Below are 27,646 nucleotides of genomic sequence, written 5' to 3' on the forward strand. Positions count from 1 at the left end.
CTATAGCCCGATACAGCTCCCATATAAATCGATCTCTTTATTTTACTTCTTGAGCCCACAAAGAGCGCAATTCTTATTCGAATTGGCTGACATTTTATACAGGTCTCCAACATAAATATAGTTTAATTGTGGTCCAAACCGGACCATATCTTAATATCGCTCTAATAGCAGAGCAAATCTTTTCTTATATCCTTTTTTTGCCTAAGAAGAGATGCCGGGAAAAGAACTCGACAAATGCGATTCATGGTGGAGGGTATATAAGATTCGGCCCGGCCGAACTTAGCACGCTTTTACTTGTTCTTTAATTCTTTCGTAAAAATATAGCTTACAGCTGTTAAGTTGGTAGTGAGCTGTGCACGTGTTCAGTTAGTTGCTATTATACCAAAAGCGATGTTGACAAAGTCGTTTTGCAAAAAACGTTGTTTTATTAAATTATTAAAAACCATGTATATAATAAATTTATCCTAAAACCAAGTTCAATAACTTAATTAAGAGAGGTAAATGAGTAAATAAAAAAGCCCTAGGACATTGCAATATTTTTCCATTGATATTAAGGTTAATGTCTACTCAAAAAAATTTTAGCTACGCGTATTTTAATTCGGGCTTGAGAGGGTTAATTGTGGCTATAATACAAAAATAAACCAAAGGGTAATTCAATTACAAAAATGACATAACCTTTTATTTCTCACTAATTTCTTTAAATCTGAGAATCAAAGGGGTTTTCCAAAGATGATTATAAGTGGGGTGCGTTCACTTAATTGTTAATAAAAACGAGGTATGTAAACCGATTTTCACAATCAATATCTAATTTTGTTTATAAGATATGTGGCCTTTCGTGAAAGTTATTAGATTTGACACATTTGCCGTTTTGGATTTGTATGATTAAAAGAAAAAAATAAATAAATTTTTCACAAAAATATAATTTTCAAGTGGTTTGTGCGTGACATTTTTCATATTTAAATGAAATAAACGTTATTAATAAGTAAACGTTCATTCATTCGTGCAACAGGAAATAATTTTTAAGAAGAAAAGAAACAAAAAAGTCATCCCCTGTACATTGAGCATATCCAGATCCGAAATTGCATTTCTTCCTGTGTGATTAAATCAGATTGTTTTGATTGAAACCTTAAGCTCGAGGCCCCGATCTGATATATGTAGATAAGACCATCCTATAACATAAGGGAGAATTTTTTTTTGGAAATAGATCCTCCAATCGACTCATAATTACTTACTAGTTTGATTTAGCCATACCTGTCTGGGCGCGAATCCGCCCGTCCATATATTGTAATCAAGGTACATTCCGAATTTGTTATCCAACTTTACGAAAATTTGCATATATCATCTTTTTGACCTACAGCCGAACGTTATAAACTTTGGTAAAATCGGTTTAGATTTAGATGTTAGCTATCATTATTAAGGGTGTAGTTACTACAATTTTTAACTGAATTGCACGAAATTTGACTATTACATTTAAACTCACTTTACAAAATTTCAGCGAAATCGGATAAAAAAATTGGGGTTTTATGGGGTCATAACCTTATTTAGTAGCTGTACATGAATGTAACGGTTCTTTTTTTAAAAACTATTCACTTTAGAAATATTTCATTTCCATGTGTAATAAATTCATCTTACTGGTAATCTGAACAATATTTAATATGTCTCTTATTGGGGCCTGGCCAGTCCTTGGGGTTCCGTATATGAAGTAAATTTATTGTTCGGCAAAAAGCGTGTCCCCTTGATTAAAAATTGCATAGTTTTCTTGTTTAGATTGAGAAATTAAAAATATAACATTAAGGTCCAATGGCACTGTGATCCATTTAAGAAAACCGAACGTATTTCATGGATCACCTTGTGTTGGGTTTGAATTATATACAATCTCTTACATATGTTACTAAATGTGTTCATCAACTTTAACATATGTAAATTTCGAGAGTAGCCTGCTGGCTATCTATAAAACTTATTTGAATTAGTACGACAATGGGAGAATACGTCCTTCATCGTCAAGAAATTTTGAGTCGTGAAGTAGTCGTAATGTTAGTTTACACGTATACTCGTCGATGGATTTATCTTCCTATCATCTCGATGTTTAATATTTAAATATCATACCATTTCTGCCTCCCCTATTAAAAAAAATAATTAAATTGAAAACAATTTCATTGTAAAATTGCAAATTTTGCACATGAACATTCCACTAAGGAACAGGGCAAACTTTTTACCTATCAATGAGTGCAGTCCGATTCAAGTTTAAGCTCAATGATGAGGGGCCTCCTTTTTATAGCCGAGTCCGAATGGGGTGCCGCAGTGCTACACCTCTTTGGAGAGAAGTTTTTCAAGACATAGTACCTCACAAATGTTGCCAACATTAGGAGGGGAAAGACACCGCTGAAAATTTTTTCTGATGGTCTCGCCACGATTCGAACCCAGGCGTTCAGCGTCATAGGTGGACATGCTAACCTAAGCGGTACTTTGGCCTCCATCTCAAAAAAAAATGGAATATATATTTAAAATATTTTCACAATTATTTGGGTTGAAAGTTTTGACAAGTAAAATTTTGAAAACGATGAAATTTTTGCATCAAAGTTTTTGCAAATGGCGTATCTAATGTTTGGTAACTTCAAGAACATTTTTTTCTTTTGTGACATTTGGGTTTTATAAAAGCGTGTTTGTGGTACATATTACCACCAAACGTTTGAATATTTGAATGCAATTGGCATCACCAAAAGTTTTTTTTTTTTAAATGTAAAGAAAATGCGTTTTTCGCTAACCGCAGGGTTCTCTGTTTCTATTACAAATAGAAAAACAAAATACCTTTTCTTTAAAGTTACGCTGAAATAAATTTAGCGCAAAACTTGCAAATGAACGCTGCAAACGATGTAGGCTGCAATAAGCTTACATTGAGAACTTACTCTTATGGCAATTGACGATTGTTTAGAGCAGCAGTTGGGCAAGTGTGTTTTGGTGTAATAGTGCAATGTCTTCATTTGGTAGAAATATATGAGGTGGAGTGACTTTCTTTCTAGCTGCGCTACAAAACGGAAATACTCTTAAGAGTTTTCATAGTCAGATCCTGCTGATGAGATTATTGTGGTACCAAACGAAATCGCGATCTAGGATACCTGTCAAATGCTATTACAATTACCTTGAGTCTAATTTCGTATTCCGCTCAATAACTCGTACGGCTTCTTGTCTCCAAAATCAATTGTTGTCAGTTCAATTGTTTTTCTGCGGAATCGGAAAAACAGCATACCAATTTGGCCTTTAATTTGCTATACACATTAACAGCTGGGGGATTGATTACGATGTCATGAAACTTTTCAAGTATGCTTCTCTCAATTGATGCGACAATCGTATGAAATTTCGTGGAGTCTTGCGTTACGCCTCCCATTAAAAATTGTGACTTCTTTTACTTAAACCAGAGCAAAGAAACCGCATGCCAATATAGTGGGGCCTTAATCGCTACGCCAGAAACTTCCATTGGTGGAAGAGTTGGCTCTTGGCGTCGACATATTCATTAATGTTTAATTTCGGCGCGTTTAGTTCCAAAAATATGACAAACGTATTCCAAATAGTTGTCGGAGGTCACCAAATTTGTGGTGAATAGTAGAGAAATTCTCAAAATTAAAACACACCACAATATTTTTTTTTTTTTTATAAAAAGAACTATTCTAATGTTTATTTGACAAGGTTTTAAAGATGACTGACTAAATTTCAAACGTGATGTCATATATTCAAGACTTGGTTAGAATAAGCAAAAGAAAAAGTCAAACCTAACATAATTACATAAACATTTCTTTAGCTGGAACACATTACAAAATAGGCCTACATAGCCTACTTAAAAACAAAATGTTCAATTGCATGTATTGGTGATTAAAGTGAATTATAAAAAGCTATACTAACTGTGTTGCGGTTAGGGAAAAGTTTTCCAGCACTCTAAGAGATAAACTTCAGGAAGCTCTACCTGCAACTGCAAATTGGGCTACCAAAAGTGGTCTGGGTATAAATCCGTGCAGGACAGAAGTAGTTCCTTTCAGCAGGAGATACAAGTCGCCTATAGTAGAAGCTGACTCCTTGGTGTGGAGAGAATGTTCCATTTACAGAAAGCGCAAAATACCTGAGTGTTTTGCTGGACAGAAAATTGAACTTCAAATCCAACATTTTGCCCTTTACACCTGCAAGAGAGCCATTGGCAAAAGTTGGTGGTGAAGACCGCGTGTCATGCATTGGGTATATACTGCAGTTGTTAGACCTATTATGCTATATGGTGTTGTGGTCTGGTGGACGGCGCTACCAATACTTGCTCAATACTTAACCGGATCCAAAGGATGGATTGTTTTTGCATCACAGCCGTACTGCGGACGACACGATCTGATGCCCTGAATTGAATGCTATATATTATGCCACTGGACATTGTGACTACCCAAATTGCAGCGACCACTGCCGTAAGATTAAGGGACCTTCTCATTGGTCATGTGGCGGCTACGGACACTGTGTTATCCTTGATACAATGCCCGATGTTCCAGGAAGTGTGGATTACACCCTACCTGAGCCGCTTTTTGATAAAAATTACTGTGCCACTATTCCTAATAGAACCGATTGGAACTACGATATCCCTGGTAACAGAAGTTACATAGATATCTATACGGATGGTTCCAATCTAAACGACCAGGTGGGCGATGGGGTGTATTCTAAAGACCTAGAACTGGTCATATCGAAAAGGTTACCCGACCACTGCAGTGTGTATCAAGCAGAGATCCTTGCAATTATGGAAGTGGTGGAATGGCTAAGGTATAATGTCATTACGACGACTGGCATAAATATCTTCTCAGACAGCCAAGCAGCCATTAAATCCCTGGAGAACGTATTTCTGAACGCAAAACTCGCCCTCGATTGTCGCAGATCTCTCAACCAGATGGCTGAACCGTTCAAAATTCACCTATTCTGGGTGAAGGGCCTGAGAGATATTCCAGGAAATTGTAAAGCGGACGAGCTTGCGAGACTAGGAACTACCTTACACACTCCAGAAATACTGGAATCTGTGGGTTAGTCCCTAGCGACATGTTAGATAAGTTTTCAGGACCAGGCAACGAATGGTCCTGAAAACGAATGATATATGGTCACAAAGAGGGGGCTGTGAGCATTCCAAAATTATGTGGCCTCATCTAGACTTGAAGAGGTCTACTGATTGCTTACATTGGATAGAACAGACGTCTCAGTCATAGTGTTCGTCATGACAGGTCACTGTCTAATCGGAAAACATGCTGACAGACTGAGGGCTGCCAGCAACGACTTTTGCAGAAGTTGTAGGGACATCGAGGAAGAAGAGACCATAGAACACCTTCTGTGTGGTAGAAGGAGCAGTTAGAGTTCCAATTTAAGTTCTAATTTCTTGGATGACCTGTCTGATTTAGCGGATGTAAACATACGCAAGTTATTGGGTTTTTTAAAGCTATCTGGATGGTAGGATCTAGAAGGCATCTTCCTTCTTCTGGTCCTGTGGTATCACAATGAACGAAAACGTCTAAGTGAGTCTGATGGCAGACTGCCACTTAAACCTAATCTAACCTAACTATGTTAGGAAATGTTTTGGCAGTAAATTTTCACTGTGCTGTCCAGGAGTCACCACACACACATTTTCTGCCAAACTTAAAAAAGGTTTTTTTTTCTATTGGGTGAGGGTGTGATGTGCGTGGACCTATTTGGTATATAGGTAGTCAATTGCTTAAGGCACGGCTTTGGCGGGTTTGGCATTTCCACTTTTAATGTTGTTTGTATATATATTGCAAGCCTGCACAACAAGGCAAAAAATCTTATAATTACAGTACAGGTCGTATGGGAAATATAAAGGGGAGTCGGTTGGGTGTCATTTATTTGTATTTAAACATAGTAGTGAAAATGAACGATTCTGCGCAGTCGAAGTAATTAATTTTGTGGTTGTGCTATGCAGTCAATGAATGAAATTGGTTAAAGAAGTAAGAGAGTGGATGTAGTATTTTGCATTATGTCATGGGTTCATACCTGTAAAAAGCAAGAATTTTCGATTTAGTGTTCTTACCGACCCAATAGTACAAGGTACGCCGAGAAACTTACTTATTAAAAAAAAAAAACACCGAGCGGTGAGTTGTGTGGGGAGGGATCGACTTAAAATAGACTTAATCAGTGTATGCGCAATGAGGACGTAATTTACCCGATATCATTTTCAAGGCTCCATAAGAAAAATTGGGATATGGTATTCTTAAACAAAAGAAGAAATAAAATAATAACTGAAGAACTTTTGTTTTTACTGACCTTTCAAATAAGTGTGTTACTCTGGCGCACCCTGTATATAAAACGACAGTTTACCACTTCCCAATGAAATAGGTTATTCTCAAGATTAAATAACGTGGGAGCTACGCATACCCTCAGGGAGTACGCATACACACAGGGAGTACGAGGTACATTACAATTATAACAAAAATGTTCGTTCAGGTCGTGACGATCTTTACTGTTCTACTTATTATTCTGCAATAAATAATATTTCGTGCTCGAAATGATAGAAAAGGCGAAGAAATTATTCTACAAACTCTACACTACATGATTTTAATACAACTATTTACAGCTAATCAAATGTGTGTTACGTTTGTTTAGACGCAACTTCTACGCAAGATACCAATTAAATTCATTAAACTTAGCATTAAAAATATGATTCAGGAATTCAAAACATAAACTAAATTGACCGGTTTCTTTGTAATGTTTGGGAGGTCGCCTATCCCCTCACAACTCCAAAGAGTACATCATCCTTTTGGGGGTTGTTATGAGTATTGCTGTGAAAGCCGCGATCACAACAATATGGTGCCACAATGAAATGTGTTGAAGGGATTCAGATTCGAGACATTTGTGTGGAGAGTACGAATTTGATATCCAAATTTTGGGCCAAGCATATCATGGGCCGCCAAACCTTCTCAATGGGACATGCAACCTGTTTATGTCAATCTGAGTCTCAAATAAGAGAATTTTAGAAGTGGATTACGAACTGGAATTGAAAGACGAAACAAGATCATGAGAGTCCGTTCCGTTCACCTCTGATATATATATTAAAATATTCGTAATTTAGTCTTAAATTAAAGCCATCAGAAGTGACGACATAAACACTTTGGCCAAGTATAAGTACGCCCCAAAAAAAAAACTTCAAAGAGAACATGTAGCCAAGTATCAAATGAAAAGAAGTTAAGAGTGAACTGTCATTGAAATATAACGTCGAGCCCCTGAGATTCACTAAAAAGCCTAAAGTGAATATGTAGCCTGATAATATAATATATATTTGGATTACAAATATAATGAAATTTTTTTGCTGTGCCATCTTTTACTATACATAGTAAAAGATGGCACAGCGAAACGTGTCTTGGTGGGCTAGTTTTATTTAATTAAAAATAATTAATGTTCATTGTACTCCTTTTCGATACTCGTTTTTGGAGGCCACCGAAGCGAAGGGGTTAGCATGTCCGCCTATGGCGCTATTTTCAGAGGTGGTTATCCCCTCCTAATGCTGGCGACATTTGTGAAGAGCTATACCAAACTTCTCCCCAAAGAAATGTCGCACTGCGGCACGCCGTTCGGACTCGGCTATAAAAAGGATCTTATCAATGAGCTTAAACTTGAATCGGACAGCACTAATGGATATTTGGGAAGTTTGCTTTTCTTCCTTAATGAAATGTTCGTGGGAAAATTTGCATTTGCATACTCTTTTCCAAAACGGTTTCTTATATTATCGTAAAAAAGTACGTTTAAGCTCAACAACTTGCGAATCTTCACATCCGCGAAATCCGATAAGTTATCAAAGAAATGAGAATCTAAAGTGGGACTCCTTCTGATTGTCAGTGTGAGACACACACGCAGCAGATGTTCATTAGCCTCTTCATCCTCGACGTCCTCACAGCTTCGGCAAAAGTCGTTACTAACAACCTTCAGTCTGTCATGATATTATCCGATCAGACAGTGAGCTGTCATATCGAACACAATTACTGAGACGTCCGTTCTACCCAGTGATAGTAAAGCGGTAGACCTCTCCAAGCCGATACTAGGCCACATAATTTTGGAATGTCCACAACCGCCTCTTTGTGACCATCTATCATCCGTTGTCCTTCGGGGCTGATCCTGAACACTAAGCTTTCATGTCGCTAGGGGCATACCCACAGATTCTGAGTCTCACAAGCTCGTCCGCTCTACAATTCCCTAGGATATCTCTGTGGTCCGGCATCCAGAACAGGTGAATTTTGAACTATTCACCCATCTCGTTGAGAGATCTGCGACAGTCGAGGGCGGTCTTTGAATTCACAAATACATTCTCCAGGGATTTAATGGCTTCCTGGTATTATCTTATAATTTTGTCTTAGTAGTTCCAATGGGTTCTATCAGGAATAGTTATACAATGCTTTTTATCAAAAAGCGGCTCAGGCATGTGTAATCCATGACATTGTATCAAATATAACACAGTGTCCGTAGGCCCCGCATGACCAAAGAGAAAGCTCCCCTAGCCTCACAGCAGTAGTCGCGGCAATTTGTTTAGCCACGATGACCAGAGGATTTAGATGTAGCATTAAATTCAGTGCATCAGATGGTGTCGTCCTCAGAGCGGCTGTTATGCACAGACAAGACATCCTTTGGATCCGGCTGAGTACTAAACAATCGGTGGACTTTTGAAGGGCCATCCTCCAGACCACAACACCATATAGCAGTTCATGACACGTGGTTTAAATCCCGCAACTTTTCCCAATAGGTCTCTTGTAGGTGTATAGGGCAAGAGTTACCTTTCTTGCCTTTTCCAAAATGTTGGATTTAAAATTAATTTCTTGTCTTGCAAAATACCCAGGTATTTTGGGCTTTCAGTAAATGGAATATTCCCACTTTCCAAGGAGACAGGTGCTACTTTAGGTAACTTGCATCTCCTGCTGAAAGAAACTACTTCTGTCCTAAAGTATCTGGCCTGTTCCGGTTTTCAAAAACGTAAAACGAAAAAAACTGTTTTACCTATATTAATTAAGTCTTCTTATTTTATGGGGAAATATGTATCAACAAATAGTTCTGGTGTTTCCTTACTAGAGAATGTCCATAAACTATCTGACTTCTGAATGTATTAGGCAATATGTCTCGATGTTAGGATCTTCCTTTACCTAGTGGTCCACATGAATTCTCCACAGAAATTTACCCAGTATTTGTTTTGAGCCTTTTCTTAGCTCAGGCTTATAGAGGTCCCAATGGTGTGGTGCTCTTAAGGCGTTTGCTCTGTTTAAGAGTTTTCTGCAGTCCTTCCTTAGACCAGTCAGATCTGGGGTCTACCATCGCAGTCGCTGTTTGCCCCTTGGCTTGGCTCTAGGACATGCAGGCACAAGCGAGTCATTCAAGGCCTTCGTGATCCGCTTGACCACTATGTCTATATCATCGGTAGTTTCCACTTCCTTTTCTAGTCTAGAAGGGATAGACGTGCAGAATTTGTGCCGAAATTTATCCCAAACCGCCTTTCTTCTGTTTAGCCGAGGGACCACTTCTACAGTATTTTCTCCAATGCTGAAACTAATATAACGTTGATAAGAGAAGCTGTTGTCATCCATCATTTCCCAGTCGCATATACTTCCGCTTAGATCTTCCGATACAAAGGTAATTTGTAGTACCTCCTGCCTTTTCCTGGTAATAAAGGTCGGCTTATCCCCTTCATTACAAATCGACAGATTGCAACTTATAATATATTCGATAAGCAGTTCACCCCTTTCGTTGGCATCCGAACTTCCCCATATCTGGTGATGTGCATTAGCATTACTTCCTATCCATTACGAACAAGACCCGACGCCGGAACCATCAATGACTTTCTCGATATTAGGAAGACTAGGATGGTTAAAGATCCTAATGCGGAAACATCAGGCAGTGCAGTGACGGAGAACTCAATGTCGCCTAACGCCCAGGGAGCCGACGATGTGGCCATAACTTACTCCCAAGAAGTCCATTTACTCAAGATTGAGAAGACTAGTGTAGGTAAAGATCCTAATATTGGAACATCAGTCACTGCAGGGATGGTAGACTCAATACAGCCTAACGAACAGGAACCCGATGATGAAACCATTACCGACTTTATCACGATTCGGAAGACTATGATATTCAAAGATCCTAATATTAAAACATTAGGCAATGCAGTGACGGGAAACTCAATGAAGCCCAAAGAACAGGGAGATGAGACTCAATGAAGCCCAAAGAACAGGGAGATGAGACCGTCACCCACTCGCAAGAACTCCATCTAATGAAGGACCAATGATTGAGGTTATCCAGATAAACCTCCTCCGGAGCGAGACGGTTACTCATGCTCTGATGGGAAAAATCAGCAAGGGCAAGATAAATATTGCCTTAATTCAGGAGCCATGAACGACCCGGAACAAAGTTTCTGGATTGAACTTTATCAACTACCAATTATTCTATGATAACACTGGTACTCGGCCGAAGACCTGCGTCATAAAAATTTAAATTATGTATTTTCGCCAGAGTTGTCAACGTCGGATGCAAAAGTGATGAGACGGGGAGCATACCTGGCATCATTTTACCTGCCTTTCGACTCTCAGACACCTCCATCCACGTCGGAGCAGCAACGGTTGGTAAGGAAAGCAAAAAAGACAGTCAATGAGGTACTAATAGGGTGCGATGCGAACTCTCACCACATTTCGTGGGGTAGTACCAACATTAATAAGCGGGGCCAAGCCCTAGCAGAATTCTTGAATACTAATGACCTAATAACACATAATATTGGTAACACCGCTATATTTGTTAATAGGATAAGGGAGGAGGTTTTAGATGTGACAATATGTTCGGAAAATCTAATCGATGAAGTTCAGGATTGGAGGGTGTCCAAGGAGCATTCCCTATCAGACCATCGCTACATTAGTTATAGAATATTACGGCCAGCATCGAATCCGATAAGCTTCCGCAATAAGTTAAAAACTAACAGAGCAAAATTCGGAATACTTCTCAGAAGAAGACTTGGGCCATATAATGTAGATTGTCGAAGCATAGAAGACATTGATGACAATGTCAACAGGATTACGACTGCACTTGTGGAATGTTACGAATATAGTTGGGAATATTGGGAAAGAGGTCCGCAGACTTTTTAACAGAGCACGTCGTAAAAAAGCGGAAGTATATTGGGATGTGTATTACACATGGCTCAAGAAATACAATAAGATTACCAGAGCGGTAAAACGTGCCTCCTGCAAGATTTTCTGCGACCAGGTCGATGCGCTAATGACGCCGCCAAGATGAAAACATTTCTCTCAAAAACCCATGTCCATACTGAAACGTTAGTAGACGACATGGGAGTGAGAGCAGAGACAACGGAGGACATTTTGAGGCTTTTGATGAAAAGCCATTTTCCACATGATACGATGGGACTCATGGGGACACCGGAATCTTAGAATAATGATGTTGATCGAAGGTCATAACGGAATGTATGGTCAAAGCCCTAATGGAATATTTCCAGCGTTTCTACAAAAGGAGGCAGACTATCTGGCGCCTCATCTAGCCATTATTTTCACAGCGTGCCTAGATCTTGCATATACTCCGAAAGCCTGGCAGGAGGCAAGGGTTTATTTCCAAAACCGACAAGGCAAGTTATGCGACACAAAATGCCGACAGGCCTGTAAGCCTTAAGTCCTTTCTACTCAAAACCATGGAACGCATTGTGGAAAACATGGTAAAGAGTAGGACATCCAGCATTTAACAATGTGCGGACCGACACATTGATCATATCCGTAAGCCAGTAGCGGGTGGACTGGATCCTTAGAGACTGGATAAACTCCATGCTAAGGAACAGGTGGATAAATTCCGGGTCCCATGACATAAATATAAGGGAAAAAGTGGCACAGGGCACGCAACAAGTGGCACAGGGCACGCCACTCCTTTGGGAGACCATCATCAATAATCTATTACGGATGCTGACTGAGGAGGGATTTGAACCCGTTGAACTGACTCTACAGAAGCGTGATTAGACTAATACTTACTTATGGCGATCACGGAGTGCGTGAGGTGGTGTGGTACTAACGCGAGGACGTCGAGTGTGAACATCTTTACGGACAGTAAAATTGCCACAACGGCAGTAAGGTCACGAATAGATTTGGAGTGTAAGAAGGAGATTAACGCCTTCTCTGAGGTTGGCACAATCCACATCGTTTGGGAGACGAGTCATAACGGAACAAGGGGGAATGAAAGGGCAGACGATAAACTTGGTTAACTCGAAGCCTTTCGGGTCGACACAGTCCGATTTAAGGGCGTGGGCGACAAACATGTAACACTGTGGAACAGCGATACAGCCGGTAGGACGGTGAAAATCCTATGAGGTGATCCGGATCGTGAAAGGACGGGGCAATTACTGGAAGGAAGTAAGAAGGTCAGATTAGCTTTTGGTGTCATAACAGGACACATATGACTTATGTAAAATCGATTATCCTAACACTCCATTTTGCTGTTGTTGGCTAAAACGGAAGTCTCATGACAAGCCACTGTATAAATGGAAAACATGCTAATAGACTAAATGCTAGAAGTTACGATATCCGCAGAAACTTTGAAAACGCCGGAAAAGAGATCTACTTTGGGATTAAGAATTCATTGAAGACTTGTCTGAGTTAGCATATGAGAAGGTTCGCAATTTTTTATGCTTTTCGAAGTAATCTGGCAAGTACAACAGTAGGCTAGTTTCTTCATCTTTTCCTGCTTTTCGAAGTAATCTGGCAAGTACAACAGTAGGCTAGTTTCTTCATATTTTCCTGTGGCAGTACAATGGATTGAAATGTTTTAGTGAGTCTAACATAAATAGCTACAAAATCTAACATTGCCTTAATAAAATGTCCTACAATATAACTCGACATTTTTCTTTGCCAGACGACTCAAAGTTGCACAAAATCAAAAATCTTTGCCGTTAACATCGTCCACCAAATGCATCACTAAGATCGTTCGAAACTAAAAAATCAACAAGTCTTAATAGCTTTTCGATAATTTCAGAAACAAAGATATTCTTTATAAACATTCAATGATAATTTCTCCAAATGTGACTATGGAGCAGTACGAAGCAGCAATGGAAGGCGCCAATATGACTGACACTAAGCTTGGTTTGAGTGTCTGCAGCTTGTCCAAGGAGCTGGATAATGTGAGTGTTGAGGTTAGGTTGGAGAAGGAAAGATTGTGATGTGGTATTTTTCAATCTGAACAGGCGGCCGAGGGCACAGGTTTGGCGTTCATCGTCTTTACGCAGGCTATTGTGGAGTTGCCTGGTGCACCATTCTGGGCTGTTCTTTTCTTCACTATGCTGTTGTCACTGGGACTGGGCTCCCAGATTGGCATACTTGAAGGCATGCTGTGCACGTTGTTTGACATCGATATTATTAAGCGGGTTAAGAAACAACATGTTACTGGAGTGGTTTGTCTCTTCTGCTTCATTGTCGGTTTCATCTTCTGTACAGGTGCAGGCGAGTATTGGCTTAAGATGTTTGACTCCTTCGCCGGTACAATTGGTCTTGTTGTGGTTGCTTTAATGGAAATGATCGCTGTGGTGTACATTTACGGTCATGAAAGGTAAGTTGTATTTATTGCATTTCAATTACTTAACTCATCATGTGTGGCTCTGCAGATTCACTGAAGATATCTATCAAATGACTGGGTACCGTCCCGGATGGTATTGGCAATTGACTTGGCGATATATTGGGCCTGTGATCATGGTGGGTATTTTGGCATCGTCCATCATATTCATGATCATTAAAAATCCTACGTATAATGCATGGAATGCCGACACTGTAAGTTTGTTTGGCTTGAAATTCAACAGAAATTTTGTATAAATGTTGTGTTTCTCTCTCGTTGCAATGGAAGGGTTCAGTTCAACAAAAGGATTATCCTCCATGGGTTATGGGCATTGCTCTAACTATGATATTAGCTGGAGTCTTGCCAATGCCAATCGTGTTCCTGATGCGTAGCTTCCAATGCCTTAAAGTTGACTTGGACATACACCAAGGGTCGATTCGCAGAAACGAAACGACGGCATCTACCAAGGAAATGATCGACAATGACGACGATGTAAGTACCCCTCTCTCCTTCCTGACATCCAATAAATTTACTTTAATGTTTTAAGCACCTACACATTCGTATATATCTATTACAAGTGATCGGAGCTCAAAACCTCCTATTAAATGAACGTTCATATATAAACATGCAAACGTTCACATTCAGGTGTTCTGATATTTTCATGTTGTGCTAACAAAAATGCATACTTCGTCACGAAAAAATTACACAATCATTATCGCTACATAACATCACTGTAACTAATATAAACACTTATATGTTTCATTTCCGTTCTGTTCCCCTATGCTTTCGTTGCCTCAACAAATCTCAATACTAAATCGTAATTCATCCTCAAATGCTAAATGCAGATCGTGAGTCCAGATATGCCACCCCAAGATTCATTAGCGGCAACACGGTTTACAATCGGAGATTTCGAAGTAAGTTACTGATCGAAGGGTTCGCATTCACAATTGCCTCGTTAAGTTTTATCAACGAAGACAATACAAAGTTTACAACGACTCAATAACTTTGAAACACAGGACTTGTTTGCCCAAAAACATTATATATATTTTTTTCTAATTTTTTTCAATATATATCATTGTGTGCACTGTATTATCAGCATTAGAAATAACAAATGGTAAGAGTGTTTCCGTGCTGGATGTCGTTCGCGTACAGTATTTGCCAGCTGAAAAGAGTGAGAGAGTGTGTGAGAGCGAGCTAAGTAAGAGTTGAGAGCTTGCAAGTTTTTTTTCCAGCAGAAATTTTCTATTTTAGGAAAATAGCTGTTTAATTAAAATAAATAGCAAAAGATTGTAAGTGCAGTTCTTACTCTCCTGCAAATTTTCACTGTAAAAGTACGCGAACAGATATTTTTTTCATTTATTTCAATGTATTTCACCGCGTATTCAAAAATTTGTGCAAATTTGCTTACATTAAATAATATTTGCCTATTCTTCAATCAACTGCTGAATTTAAAAGATGGATAGATAGATGGTAATTTTATATTTTTTATATGTAGAACCTCAAAAGGTAATTTTTTATATCCTCCACCATAGAAAGGGGGTATACTAATTTTGTCATTCTGTTTGTAACACCTCGAAATATGAGTCTGAGACCCCATATATATATATATATATATATATATATATATATATATAGTCATGTCATTTAAAGTCGATCTAGCCATGCCCGTCCGTCTGTCTGTCGAAAGCACGCGAACTTTCGAAAGAAGTTAAGCTAGCCGCTTGAAATTTTGCACAAATACTTTTTATTAGAGTAGGCCTGTTGGGAATGTAAATGGGCCAAATCGGTTCATGTTTTGATACAGCAGCTATATAACTCGATCTTGGGTCTTGACTTCTTGAGTCTCTAGAGGGCGCAATTCTCGTTCGATTTGACTGAAATTTAGCAAGAGGTGCTTTGTTATTACTTTCCATAACTGTGCTAAGTATGGCGCAAATCGGTACATATCCTGATATAACTGCCATATAAACCGATCTGGGATCTTGACTTCTAGAACTCGACAAATGCGATCCATGGTAGAGGGTACATAAGATTCGGCTCGGCCGAACTTACCAACCTCTTACTTGTTATTTCTAATTTCGTTTGCCAGTTAGGGCGAGGATAATTTTTCTAATGATGAGTTAAATTCTCTTCCGAGACGAGCTTTATGACCGAAGACACCAAAAAACTAATAGTTCTTCTTTATTCAAAAACGTATGGATGTAAAAAAGTATTTTCTAATTTGCATTTGACTTCAATTTTTAACACCATCCCTCGAAGATCCAAGTGTTTTGCAACCACTCACTCTAAAAACGACTTTATTTTATATATTTTATTGTTTTATTAAGTTTAAGCGTGCCACAGTGCGAAACCTCTTTGGTAGTAGGGGATAACCACCGCAGACATTTTTTTCTGATGTTCGATTTGAACATACGGGGTGTTCAGCGTCATAGGGATACATGCTTACCTCTGCGATACTGTGGCCTCCCGTAGAATGAAGTACTTTGGTAAAGTTTTTTCAATGAAACCGAGACTTTCATGTACCCCAAAAGATGTATGATTTGGAGTACAAAAGATAGGTGTTTGTATATATATATATATATATATAATTAAATGTTCATTTAATTATATTTAATTGTTTCTTATCTATACTCATAAAAAAAGTCTGCTGATAATACCAAACACTGTCTGCTGACTAGTCATTGTTAATTTTATTGCTATCGCAGCCTGTTTTCTGCTATTATAGCACAATGTTTGCAATTTGAGAATAGCAGGCTGACTGCTGAAAAATCTATTGTTTGCTGATAATGTCTGCTGCTCCATTTATGTTGGAATTGTAAGGAGGTTTATACTTGTAAATACTACGTACCAAATTTCATTTAAATCAGAAAACCATGTTGACAGAAATTTGAGCACATTTCTCCCGTTTCATTTCGCGAAGACCACAAAATGCATATATGTTGGTTTGAAGGCCAAAAGACCTCAATAACGACGCATTGAATAGTGTACCTTTCAGTGTTTGAATTTGTTACATACTGAATAATGGATTTGAATAAAAATAACTACATTCAACAAAATTTATTAATCAAAATAGCAAAATAGTTTGTTACAACAGCAGTTTTTGGCTGCTGGAAATGGGAGAGCAGACAAGACTGCTTTTGAAGCAAACTTAGGGCTAATGTTTTAGCAAATTCTAACTAACAAAATCTGCTGTCTTAACTAAAAATCTGCTAAAATTTCGAAGCTGAACCGACAAAGAATAGTTACTACGACAGCTTACATATTGGTCTGATAAGAGAGCATACATTGTTGTTCTTTCGCAAACATATCTGTAATAAATGTTGACAGTTGTTAAAGACTCGATTGTAAAAAGAAGGTCCTAACATTGATAAAAACTTTAATCGCATACCACTCCTTAATGTGCGAAAAGTCTCTCTGTTCGCGGGAAAATTATTGGCTTGCTGAATCAGAGGTTAGCATTTGGCAGTGTAGTTAAAAGCAAATACAACTCTGATTTTTTTGATGTACACAGAAAAAAGACATGAGAAAAATTTTGATTTGATTTTAATCAAAATTTGTTGTCAAAACTTGATATAATTGGCTTAATAACAACATTTGTTAAATGTTCTCTTAAACACTGGGATACTTAAAGTTCCAGCATGAAATGGAGTTCCTCGCATTTCGTCAATCCGTTTGTAACACCTTCACATATTGGTATCATGCAATTTTTTCCATGAACATTCCATTTAGGAACAGGGGCAAACTTCTCACGCCTAGTCCGAACGGCGTGCCGCAGTGCGAGAGGTTTTTACATGGCTCTAATACCAAATGGTACAGTTCCTCCCAATATTGGTATAAGACCCGAATTAATTCTCAATGGTCTTGAAATTTTAAGTGTACGCCTGGCTGCTGAAATCATTATCTAATTAAGCTAAAATTGTGCACAAAAACTTTTGTTATGACTAACAACCGATAAAAACCGATCTTTAGATGTGACTTGTTGAGAATATGGAAATAGCTTGAATTATGTTAAAGTTGAATTAAGTTAAAGTATTAAGCAATAATCACAAGAGAAACAGGAAATTTTATGTAATAACAAGTTAGATCGTACTAAGTTCGGTCGGGCCGAATCTTATATACCCTCCACCATGGATCGCATTTGCCGAGTTCTTTGCGCGGTATCTCTTTTATCTCTACTGAAGCTATATCATTTTATAGTCCGATTTGGACCATAAATTAATTGAATGCTGAACATTGTAGACATCATTGCGTGATATTTCAGTCCATTTGGATAAGAATTGCGTATTAGATTAGGGAGCAGTATTAAGCTATAGATCGATTCAGACCATATTGAGAGAAGCTGTTGCTCTAAAAGCTCAAGAAGTCAAAACCCAAGATCGGATTATATGGCAGCTATATCAGGTTATGAACCGATTTGAACCATACTTAGTACAGTTACTCGAATTGATATCAAAGCACCACTTGCAAAATTTCAGCACTCTAGAGACTTAAGAAGTCAGAACCCAAGATCGGTTTATATAACAGCTATATCAAAACATGGACCGATTTGACCCATTTCCAATCCCAACCGACCTACAATAATAAGAAGTATTTGTGCTAGGCGCTTGACAAGCTTTACTCCTTCGAAAGTTAGCGTTCTTTCGACAGACATGGCTAGATCGACTAAAAATGTCATGGCGATCAAGGATATATATATATTTTATTGGGTCTTAGACCCGAGGTGTTACATACAGAGTGTCGAAATTAGTATACCCCTATCCTATGGTGGAGAGTGTAAAACCGACCCCATTGATTTAATTTTTTGAACATAAGCATACGAATTATTTCATTCTTTTAAGAAAGCACAAATTTAGGTTTCTAATTTGTTTCGTTTGGCTGTGTTGCAAATGTTCAGCTTCCTCTCTCGCCACACATGTGTGTATTTACGGACGGAAGGCTTTGTTCGACGACCGTGTGTGTTAACTTTCAAGAGGCAGATTCTTCTATTGAGATGATCTAAACGGTTTCCTTAATGAAATTAAGATGCAGACATCAGCCGTTTGTTCTGAAATTGCAAAAATTTTGCTATTTCAACCAAATTTGTCAAGAATAAAGAACATCCATAACAAAAAATTGCAATTAAACCAACGACCAAGATTTGGGTACAACTTGTACCAAATGGTTGATTCATTCAATATACATGAAATCTGCCAATGGAATTCTTCTCAACTTTTTGAAAATCGTGAGAAAACGTCTAAAATCTAAAATTACAACAAGAATATAATATTTATACATAATTTTATCAAATTTCAGTATATTCTTAAGTCTCAGGATAAAAAATTTTAAAACAAATTGTGGCTTGCGAATGAAGACAAAAAAGAGTTCGATTAAATGTTGTGCCTCGAAATTGAACTTGCTGCATAATAATCTGGCAATTTTTGTTAGTTTTTGTTTTTCGTTTAAAGTTTATTAGTTGGGCCAAGATATTATGTGTATATATTTGACTCTGCCATCACCATGTCCTCGTGTTTCAAAAGTGGTTGTTGTCGGTAAATTTTGATATGTTTTCGCCAGTCTTTCTAATCAATAAATTAATGAACTAATGCGATTTCTCTCCATTTCTTTTTTGATTTTGAATTTCATTTATTTTATGCAGAATTAAATGAAACCAAGAATTTTAAATAGCTTTTAGTTTTCACCGACTTGACCTCCTCTCAGAGTAAAAATTGGAAAATAGATTTTTAACGTATCTGAGAGTGTCGGTTTCAAACATTTTTCTCATTTTGCGTTTACTTTATTCAACAACACACCAGCGGAAGTACCGGTTACTATTTTATCTCTCGAACAGGACATTAATACTAACAGAGACTACTCGAAATACTCACACCCACACACATTCCTAAACTCGCACATACAGCTAAATAAGTTTAAATTAGTTAACTAATAAGTTAATCCCAATTTACCTGTCCATTCTGCAATAAAAACTTCCATCACCCTGCTAGCTAGATTCAAGAGGAGCAAGCATTATCCTTAAGTCAAAAAACATGTCAGCCACAACCCAAAGAACGTGTTGCTTGTGCCAATCATCCTTCTACCAGTCCACACTACTCAAGATCACAAACATAAATGGAAAACACTGAGCGCCTTCTTAACGATTATCGCTTATAAATTTCGTAATAGCAATTTATCCAATACAAGGTAGAAATATTTCACAGCCATATATGTATGCTTATACAGCAAATAATTACATTAAAAGGTGAAGAAGTAAAAAAAAAATATGTGGTTGCAATATTAGTAAAGAAACCAAACTATTTTCCAAAAAAAAGATACATATACCTCAAAACTTAAATTGGAAAAATGTTTTAATACAATTTTGACTTACGTAACTAAATCGCAACCATCACATAGTTTACAAATACATTAACTGACATCACAGTGCCAGTACCCTAACTCACTCCCCATAAACTCAAACAGACTAACTAAACGACTTGCCTTCAATCCTGTAAAGTCCGGAAGCCACCATCAAAAAACTAAACCGAAGGATTTTAGAAAATTCTCATGCTACAGCTTTAAGAGTTTAGCTCCCTTGTATAACAGCTGTGGAGCGAGGACTCTTCAATTGGCTTGATGTAACCAAATGCAGACTGTAAACTAGAAAGGTAATTTCCTTAACTTATCATACCACATCATGCGCACAATCTCACATAAATCTTTAAATCTAGCCAAATGCATCGTAAGTATAAAATTAAATATAATGGACTCATAATTTGTATGTTTTGTACTATAACATTGTGTTCCGCTTGTGCTGTAATACCTAGTATAAATGTTAATACCATACAATGATATTTCTCACAAAATTCTACTGCACAAAAGTTAAAAATTATAAAAAATTTATAAAGCAAATACTAATTTGTTGTGTTGAAACATTTTGGTATTTACTAAATTTGTATACCTACCACCACAGGATGGCGGTGTACTAACCTGGTCATTCGGTTTTTAACATCTCGAAATATTGACCATCGACCCTATTTTTTAGCAACACTGGTTTAAACAGCTTACACATGTTTCGTGTTTTGTTTCACTGTCAAACATCCACAGTTTGGTCTACAATTTAACCACGAATCGTCCTACGTCGAATAACGCTTGTAAACAATTGAATTTTATTATCAAAATGCGTGCTCTGTTAAGAAAGTTCATCGCTCGCTTCTTCTACACGACGGAGCTCATTTTTGGCTCAATGGGTACGTAAATAAGCAGAATTGTAGATTTTGGAGTGAAAATCACCCAGAAGCATAGCTACCAATGCATCCCGAACAAGTCACAGTTTGGTGCGGTTTATGGGCTGGTGGCATCATGATGTGAGTCGTGGCGATACGGTGAATGGTGAGCGCTACCATGAGGTGATACCTACCTTTTTTTGCCCAGAATGCAAGAGGTTGACTTGCATGACATGTGGTTTCAACAAGATAAAATTCCATCAATAGAGATTCAAAGATTGATAGCTCTCAATCCCGATCATTGGACTTAACATTTTAAGTTCTATTGAGCTGAAATTTTGTATATGAAGCTCGTTTAGTCTTCCAACTTACATACCAAATAACTCCAAAATCCCCCAGATCCCCAGATTTGACTTCTTGAGCTCCTAGAAGGCTCAAATTTTGAAAAGTACACTCACCCCAATTGCTGAAGAAGCTTCAATTAGTACCCGATTTAATTGCCACAAAATAATTCAAACTGAGTTAGGTTAGCCTTAAAAGAGTGTTAGGATATTAGGAATTCCGTGCTAATTCAAAAAACCTAATCGTTTTCCATACCATATCATGTCCGTGCCGAAGTATCTTAGCCGCGAAAGCGGGGCAATGACATAAGAAATGCTCCAACGTCTCTTCCCCATATGCCCTACACATGCTATCACTTGCCGCATCGATTTTGCATAAGTGAGCTCCCAGTATTATGTGACCCGTGATGACACCTAGCCTAGCCTCGTTCTCTCACGATCCGGATAACCCCATAGGATTTTCACAGTCTTACCGACTGTTTCGCTGTTCCAGATCTCAGTTGCTGGATTCTCAATGAAGACCATCAGGCCCACTCTATCTCCTAGTTCTGATCCATCCGTGTAACATGATCTTCCAGACGGCAATACTAGAGTTCCGTCAGTCGAAGGCTCTGACGCTGGCAACAGTACCTCGCACTCGACCTCAAATGTCGTTCAGGTACTCGATCGGAAACCTCTTCCCTTCCTTCCAGGTTTCCTATCGTCGCTTCGATTATACCGCTATAGGCTGCTCCTATCCTCTTTCTATTCTCCCATCGCCTTTATTCTCATAGCCGTAGAGGTTGCCTCACACTTAACCTATTTTAGATAGGTGTTGCGTTTTCACATATATTGCTCTGACTCTACAGAAATATGTTAAAATAGTATCTCTAGTAAAAAAGTTGAAAATTAGCGACAAATTTGAAATCAAATTTTATCTAATTGAAAAGAGGGTGTAGATATTAATCCGCCCCATGCCCCAATGGACATACACCTAAGACAGCAATCGGCTTGTTGTGCGCTCTAAAAACTGTAAAGTAATCTCTAAAAAGAAAATTTTATGTTAGGAATTCCGTGCTACTTACAAAATCGGGTATGTCTGTCTGGTATTGTGTCTCCATCTAAGTGCCGGTATCTGTTAGACGCGAATGCCGGGCAATGACAAAGGAAATGCTCCAACGTCTCATCATCTTCCCCGTATGCCCTACATATGCTATCACTTGCCGCACCGATTTTTAAGTGAACTCGTAGTCCTATGTGTCCCGTTATGATACCAAAAGCTATATTGACCTCCTTCTTGCTTCCTTTCAGTAATAGCCTCGACTTCTCACGATCGGGATCCCCCCATAGGATTTTCGCCGTCCTACCGACCGTTTCGCTATTCCACAATGTTGCATAATCTTCCAGATGGCAATACTAGGGTTCTGTCAATCCAAGACTGTGCCGATGGCAGCAGTGCCTCGCACTCGACTTTAAGGTTCATCTCAGGTATCCGATCGGAAACCTCTTCCCTTCTTTCCAGGTTTCCTATTGTCGCCTCGATTCCGCGATGGTATGAGCTGCTCCCATCCTCAATCCATTCTCCCATCGCCTTAAGTCTCATAGCCGCGTGGTACCTAATCGCTCCGCCTATGCCAAAACAACATGTTCTTTCAACCTATTGTATGGTGCTTATGTTGCACTTTTTCTCCATAGCAGTCCACCAAACTACTGAGGCGTAAGTAAGTATTGGTCTAATCACGCTCCTGTAGAGCCTGCAGATTATCCTCGGATGCAGGCCCCATTTCGAGCACGTCTACATAGTGCCCAACATCTGTGAGCCTCTCAGTACGCTCCTGAATGTGACACTTCCAAACCAGATTCCTGTCCAAGATCACACCTAAGTATTTGACCTAGTCAGATATCGAAATCGTCTTATTGAGGAAACATGGTGCATTAAATTGGCCCACCTTCGTCTTCCTCGTGAACTGGCATATTTCAGTCTTCTCTGGGTTAACATTGAGACCTCTGGGTCTACCGCAGTCATATGCCATATGCAAGACCCTTTCGGACCTTCTGCATAGCTCGTTCGGAACCTTACACCTTAGAAGTATTATACCATCGTCTGCGCAGCAGACTGCTTTAAAACCCTCCTCAGTCAGCATCCGTAATAGGTGATTTATGGTGGTCACTCATAGGAGTGGCGATAAAATGCACCCCTGTGGCGTGCCTTGTGTCACATTCTCTCTTATATATATGATATGGGACACACAATTTATCCACATGTTCCTTAGCATATGGTTTATCCAGTCTCTAAGGACCCGGTCCACCCGGTACTGATCTATGGATTGGATCAATGTGTCTGTCCGCACATTGTTTAAAGACCCCTCGATGTCAATGCATACAGCCAGTGTGTACGTGTTGGCATCGAAGGATTCTTCTATTTTCTTGGGCTGGTTTCCTTTCCCGAAGAGGACAACTACCTTCGAAGGACCCCACCAGTGCAGTCGTAATCCTGTTGACATATTTGTCAATCTCTTCTATGCTTGGACAATCTTAATTATCTTCCCCAAGTCTTCTTCTGAGTAGCTTTCCGAATTTTGTCCAGTTGGTTTTCAACTTTATCGGAAGCTTATCGGATTCGGCGCTGGCCGTGCTATTCTAAACCTAATGTAGCGATGGTCAGAGAAAGAAAGACCCTCCAATCCTGAATCGATCAGATTTTCGGAACATATCGTCACATCTAATACCTCCTCCCCAATCCTATTAACAAAGGTAGCGGTGTTACCAATATTAAGAGTTATTAGGTCGTTAGTATTCAAGAACTCTGCCAGGGCTTGGCCCCGCTTATTAGTGTTGGTATTACTCCAGGAAATGTTGTGAGAGTTCGCATCGCACGCTATTAGTACCTTGTTTCCTGTCTGTTTTTATTTCCTCACAAGCCGTTGTAGCTCCGACTTAGGTGGCGGTGTCGGAGAGTCGATAGACATGATGCCAGGTATGCCCTCCCTGTCTCGCCACAGTTGCATCCGACGTTGACAACTCTGGGTATAATATATAATTTAAATTTTTATCACAAATAACGCAGGTCCTCGGCCGAGTACCAGTGATAGCATAGAATAATTGGTAGTTGATATGGTTCAGTCCAGAAACTTTGTTCCGGGTCGTCCATGGCTCCTGAATTAAGGCAATATGAATCTTTCCCTTGCTGATTTCCTCCATCAGATCGTGCGTAGCAGTCTCGCTCCGGTGGAGGTTTATCTGGATGTTTAAGTCGGTGATGGATCCGTTGTCGGGTTCCTGTTTATTAGGATGTGTTGGGTCTCTCGCCACTGCGCTGCCTGATATTTTATTATTAGGATCTTTGCTTCTCCTAGTCTTTCCAATATTGAGAGATGCCGTGATTGTCTCGTTGTCGGCTCCCTGTTTATTGGGCGGTGTTGAATCACCTACCACCGCATGGCCTGATGTCGCAAAATAAAAATTTCTGCCTATCCTAGTCTTCAAAATGTTGAAAAAGACAGCTTTGCTCCCGTAGTGCGCCATGCCTTTAGTCTTAGCCAAACTTGTTACGAAGACTTGATCAATGCCAACCACAAAGAGAGTTCCTTCCTCCTTCCCCTCCCTGTGGAAGACCTCCGACTTCTCTGCGACCAAACCTTGGTTTTTCTTGCCCAAGTTATAAGATATAACTTGATCAAATTATATCTCATGCCAGATATTGTTGGATCTGACAATGGAATTTTTTTTACTCGGGACATTCCAAATGGGAAAAATTATATATACTCTCCCTTAGCTCCCTTAACCTGACGGCAGTGATCGCTGCAATTTGGGTAGCCACAGTGTCCAGAGGCAAAGGATGTAGCATTAAATTTAGTGCGTCAGATGGTGTCGTCCTCAGTGCGGCTGTGATGCACAAACAAGCCACAGGTTCCACTGTAGGCAACTTGTATCTCCTGCTGAAAAGAACTACTTCTGTATTGCAACTGATTTATTCCTAGACCACTTTCGGTAGCCCACTTTGCTGTTGCACGAAGAGCTTCCTGAAGTATATCTCTTAGAGTGCTGGGAAACTTTCCCCTAACCACAATTGCCAAGTCATCAGCATATGCTACCACTTTCACACCTTTTTCTTCAAGAGACAATTATATATTGTTAATTCTATATTCCAAAGTAGAGGAAACAGTACACCTCCATGTGGTGTTCCTCTGCTGATCCATCTCTCTTTAGCTCCACAGATCCCAAGCCTGCCGTAATGCATCTTTTACTAAGTAGGTTATTAATAAACTTTCTTACGGTAGAGTTGATTCATAGAAACTCCAATTCCTTCCTACAGGTATATATGACATTTTGATACAAGCAGAGTATATCTCCCTAAGCCATGGAACCAGTCTATCAGACACAGCTTGTAATTCAACCGGTAATACATCATCAGGGCCTAGCGACTTAAATGAGTCGAAACTTCTTATCGCTCAAAGGATTTTCGGCTCAGACACAATTTCCCTGATAGCCTCCAACGAATGCATACCAGTGACAACCTCTTCTGGCACCACGTTGTCCGTTGGAGAATTTCCCGGGAAATGTGCATCAACAAGGGGATCCAATGTTTCCTCACAAGATATTTTACATTCTCTGACTTCTGAATATACCCCACCGTAATAGGTCTTAAGGAAAGAATCTTCCTTAGTCTAGAGGCCTCAGATGTATCTTCCACGAAACTGCAGAATTCTAACCAGAATTTGTTCTGAGCCTTTCTAAGCTCGCCTTTATATTTTCTTAGCTCAGCCTTATAGATGTCCCAATCGTGTGGTGCTCTTGTGGCTTTTTCTCTGTTGAAGAGCTTTCTGCAGTCCTTCCAGCTCTGGGGTCCATCGTGGCGGTCGCATGCGCACGCAAGCGAGTCATTGAGGGCCCTCGTGATCCGCTTGACCACTATGTCTGTTTAGCCGAGGAACCAGTTCTGCAGTATTTTCTCTAAGGTTAAAACTAATAGAACGATGATCAGAGAAGCTGTGATCATCCACCACATCCAGGTCGCATATTCTTCCACTTATATCTTCCGGTACAAAAGTAATATCTAGTACCTCCTGCCTGTTCCTTGTAATAAAGGTCGGTTTATCCCCTTATTACAAATCACCAGATTGCAACAGGTAATATATTCCATAAGCAGCTCATCCCTTTCGTTGACATCCGAACTTCCCCATATCTGGTGATGTGCATTAGCATCACTTCCTACAATGAGGCTCTTCTTCCCTACAGAAGAGTCTTCAACTAGCTTCTTAAGTTTGAAGGCGGCATCTCTGAATCGTGTGCCATATATAGGGAAGCCAGCCAGTAATGAGACTTGATTATTTCAAGGCTGGCTACTACTAAATCTTCAGTGCTTAGCGACGGAAGAAGGAAAACATTCAGACTACCCTTTGCAAGAATATAGGATCTGTGTCTCCCATTCCCCGTACCCTTGAGTAGTTCAAATCCCGAAATTCCTAGTCCACGAACCATTATTCCACCCATGGTTCCTAATTAAGGACCACGTCAAATCCTCCTGCCATCAGGAGGACCTTTAGTGCCGCCGAAACCGCTTTACAATGGTAAAGATTTATCTGTAGAAACCGGACCATAGTCAGGATTCAGAACTTCCACCACTTTTGTGTTAGTCTCGTCTTACGATTCCACCAGGAGTTCATCCTCACAAGATTCCTTAGATCTTGTCATGATGAGCTTCCGTACGCATCCAGGGCCAAGTGAGAAAGCTGTGGAACCATTTTTCTTCAGAACACTGGGCAATTACAGTGTGGACGATTCCTCCTTAGATGCTTCACTAGTTGCTGCTGATGAAGTATTTTGAGCTCTGTGTTTCCCCGCTAGCGCACTTTTTGGGCCCAGTCCAACTGGATGACCCACCCACACAGGGCTTGTCGGGTCCCGTTTCGTTTCCGCCAGACCTTAGCGATGTGGTCGACAGTTCCTCAGGCAAGGCTTCAGCAACAACTGCTGAGTCGTCTCCTGATTTCCCAACCCCTTCACTTCTATAGACCTACACTCCAATTATTCATAGGTACGCACCCCTGTTCTCCTCCCTTGTCGACAACTGCTATCACCAAACTGTATCTAGCGACATTAGTAAAGATTCTTTTGACCCATCTTATTTATGTTTGCCCTAGTTTTCTTAAGCATGAGATGCCCTCCAGGTGACCATAGCCTTTTGGCTGACTACGGTGCAGCTTTCGAATCTAGACGTGTAGTCTTTGGGGTAGATTGTACAGCAAATTCCGAGCCCAATTTAGGGAATCTCTCTCCCTATTTTTGAGTCTTAGGATCATTCGCACCAAACCTCTCAATAAACCTGCGAGACAGCCGGAGTGTAGTACGAATACTGCATATCTCCGGTCACCATCAGCCTTATCCAATATACCAATCTTCCAGTCGGTGGTTGAAAGATTGAAAGATTTGCTTAGTCTTCCAAGTATCGATTCAGGATCTGAGGGAATCCTTGGTGTCCAAGCATGTGCCATTAGTCGAAAAGGAACATCTTCCTTCTTGACAGAATCTAGTACTGCACCTGGCCAG

At 39.5% G+C, this 27,646-nt stretch overlaps 1 protein-coding gene across 2 annotated transcripts in view; it reads left to right on the forward strand.

Annotated features, from left to right (window-relative positions):
• The window catches only part of LOC106091153 (sodium-dependent neutral amino acid transporter B(0)AT3), a 146,182-nt gene that overhangs the window by 101,332 nt on the left and 17,204 nt on the right, over window positions 1-27,646 (forward strand). Inside the window, exons 5-10 of one of the 2 annotated variants that reach the window (XR_009398402.1) lie at window positions 13,009-13,153; window positions 13,217-13,578; window positions 13,634-13,796; window positions 13,870-14,073; window positions 14,427-14,495; window positions 19,217-20,219. Coding sequence is in view for 1 of the 2 variants with exons in the window: in XM_013257587.2 (XP_013113041.1) it covers window positions 13,009-13,153; window positions 13,217-13,578; window positions 13,634-13,796; window positions 13,870-14,073 (874 nt within the window). In the remaining variant the exon portion in view is untranslated. The remainder of the gene's footprint in view (window positions 1-13,008; window positions 13,154-13,216; window positions 13,579-13,633; window positions 13,797-13,869; window positions 14,074-14,426; window positions 14,496-19,216; window positions 20,220-27,646) is intronic. The other variant, XM_013257587.2, reaches the window with a different exon arrangement.

Source organism: Stomoxys calcitrans, chromosome 5 (assembly GCF_963082655.1).
Source record: "Stomoxys calcitrans chromosome 5, idStoCalc2.1, whole genome shotgun sequence".
Classification (NCBI taxonomy): Eukaryota; Metazoa; Arthropoda; class Insecta; order Diptera; family Muscidae; genus Stomoxys; species Stomoxys calcitrans.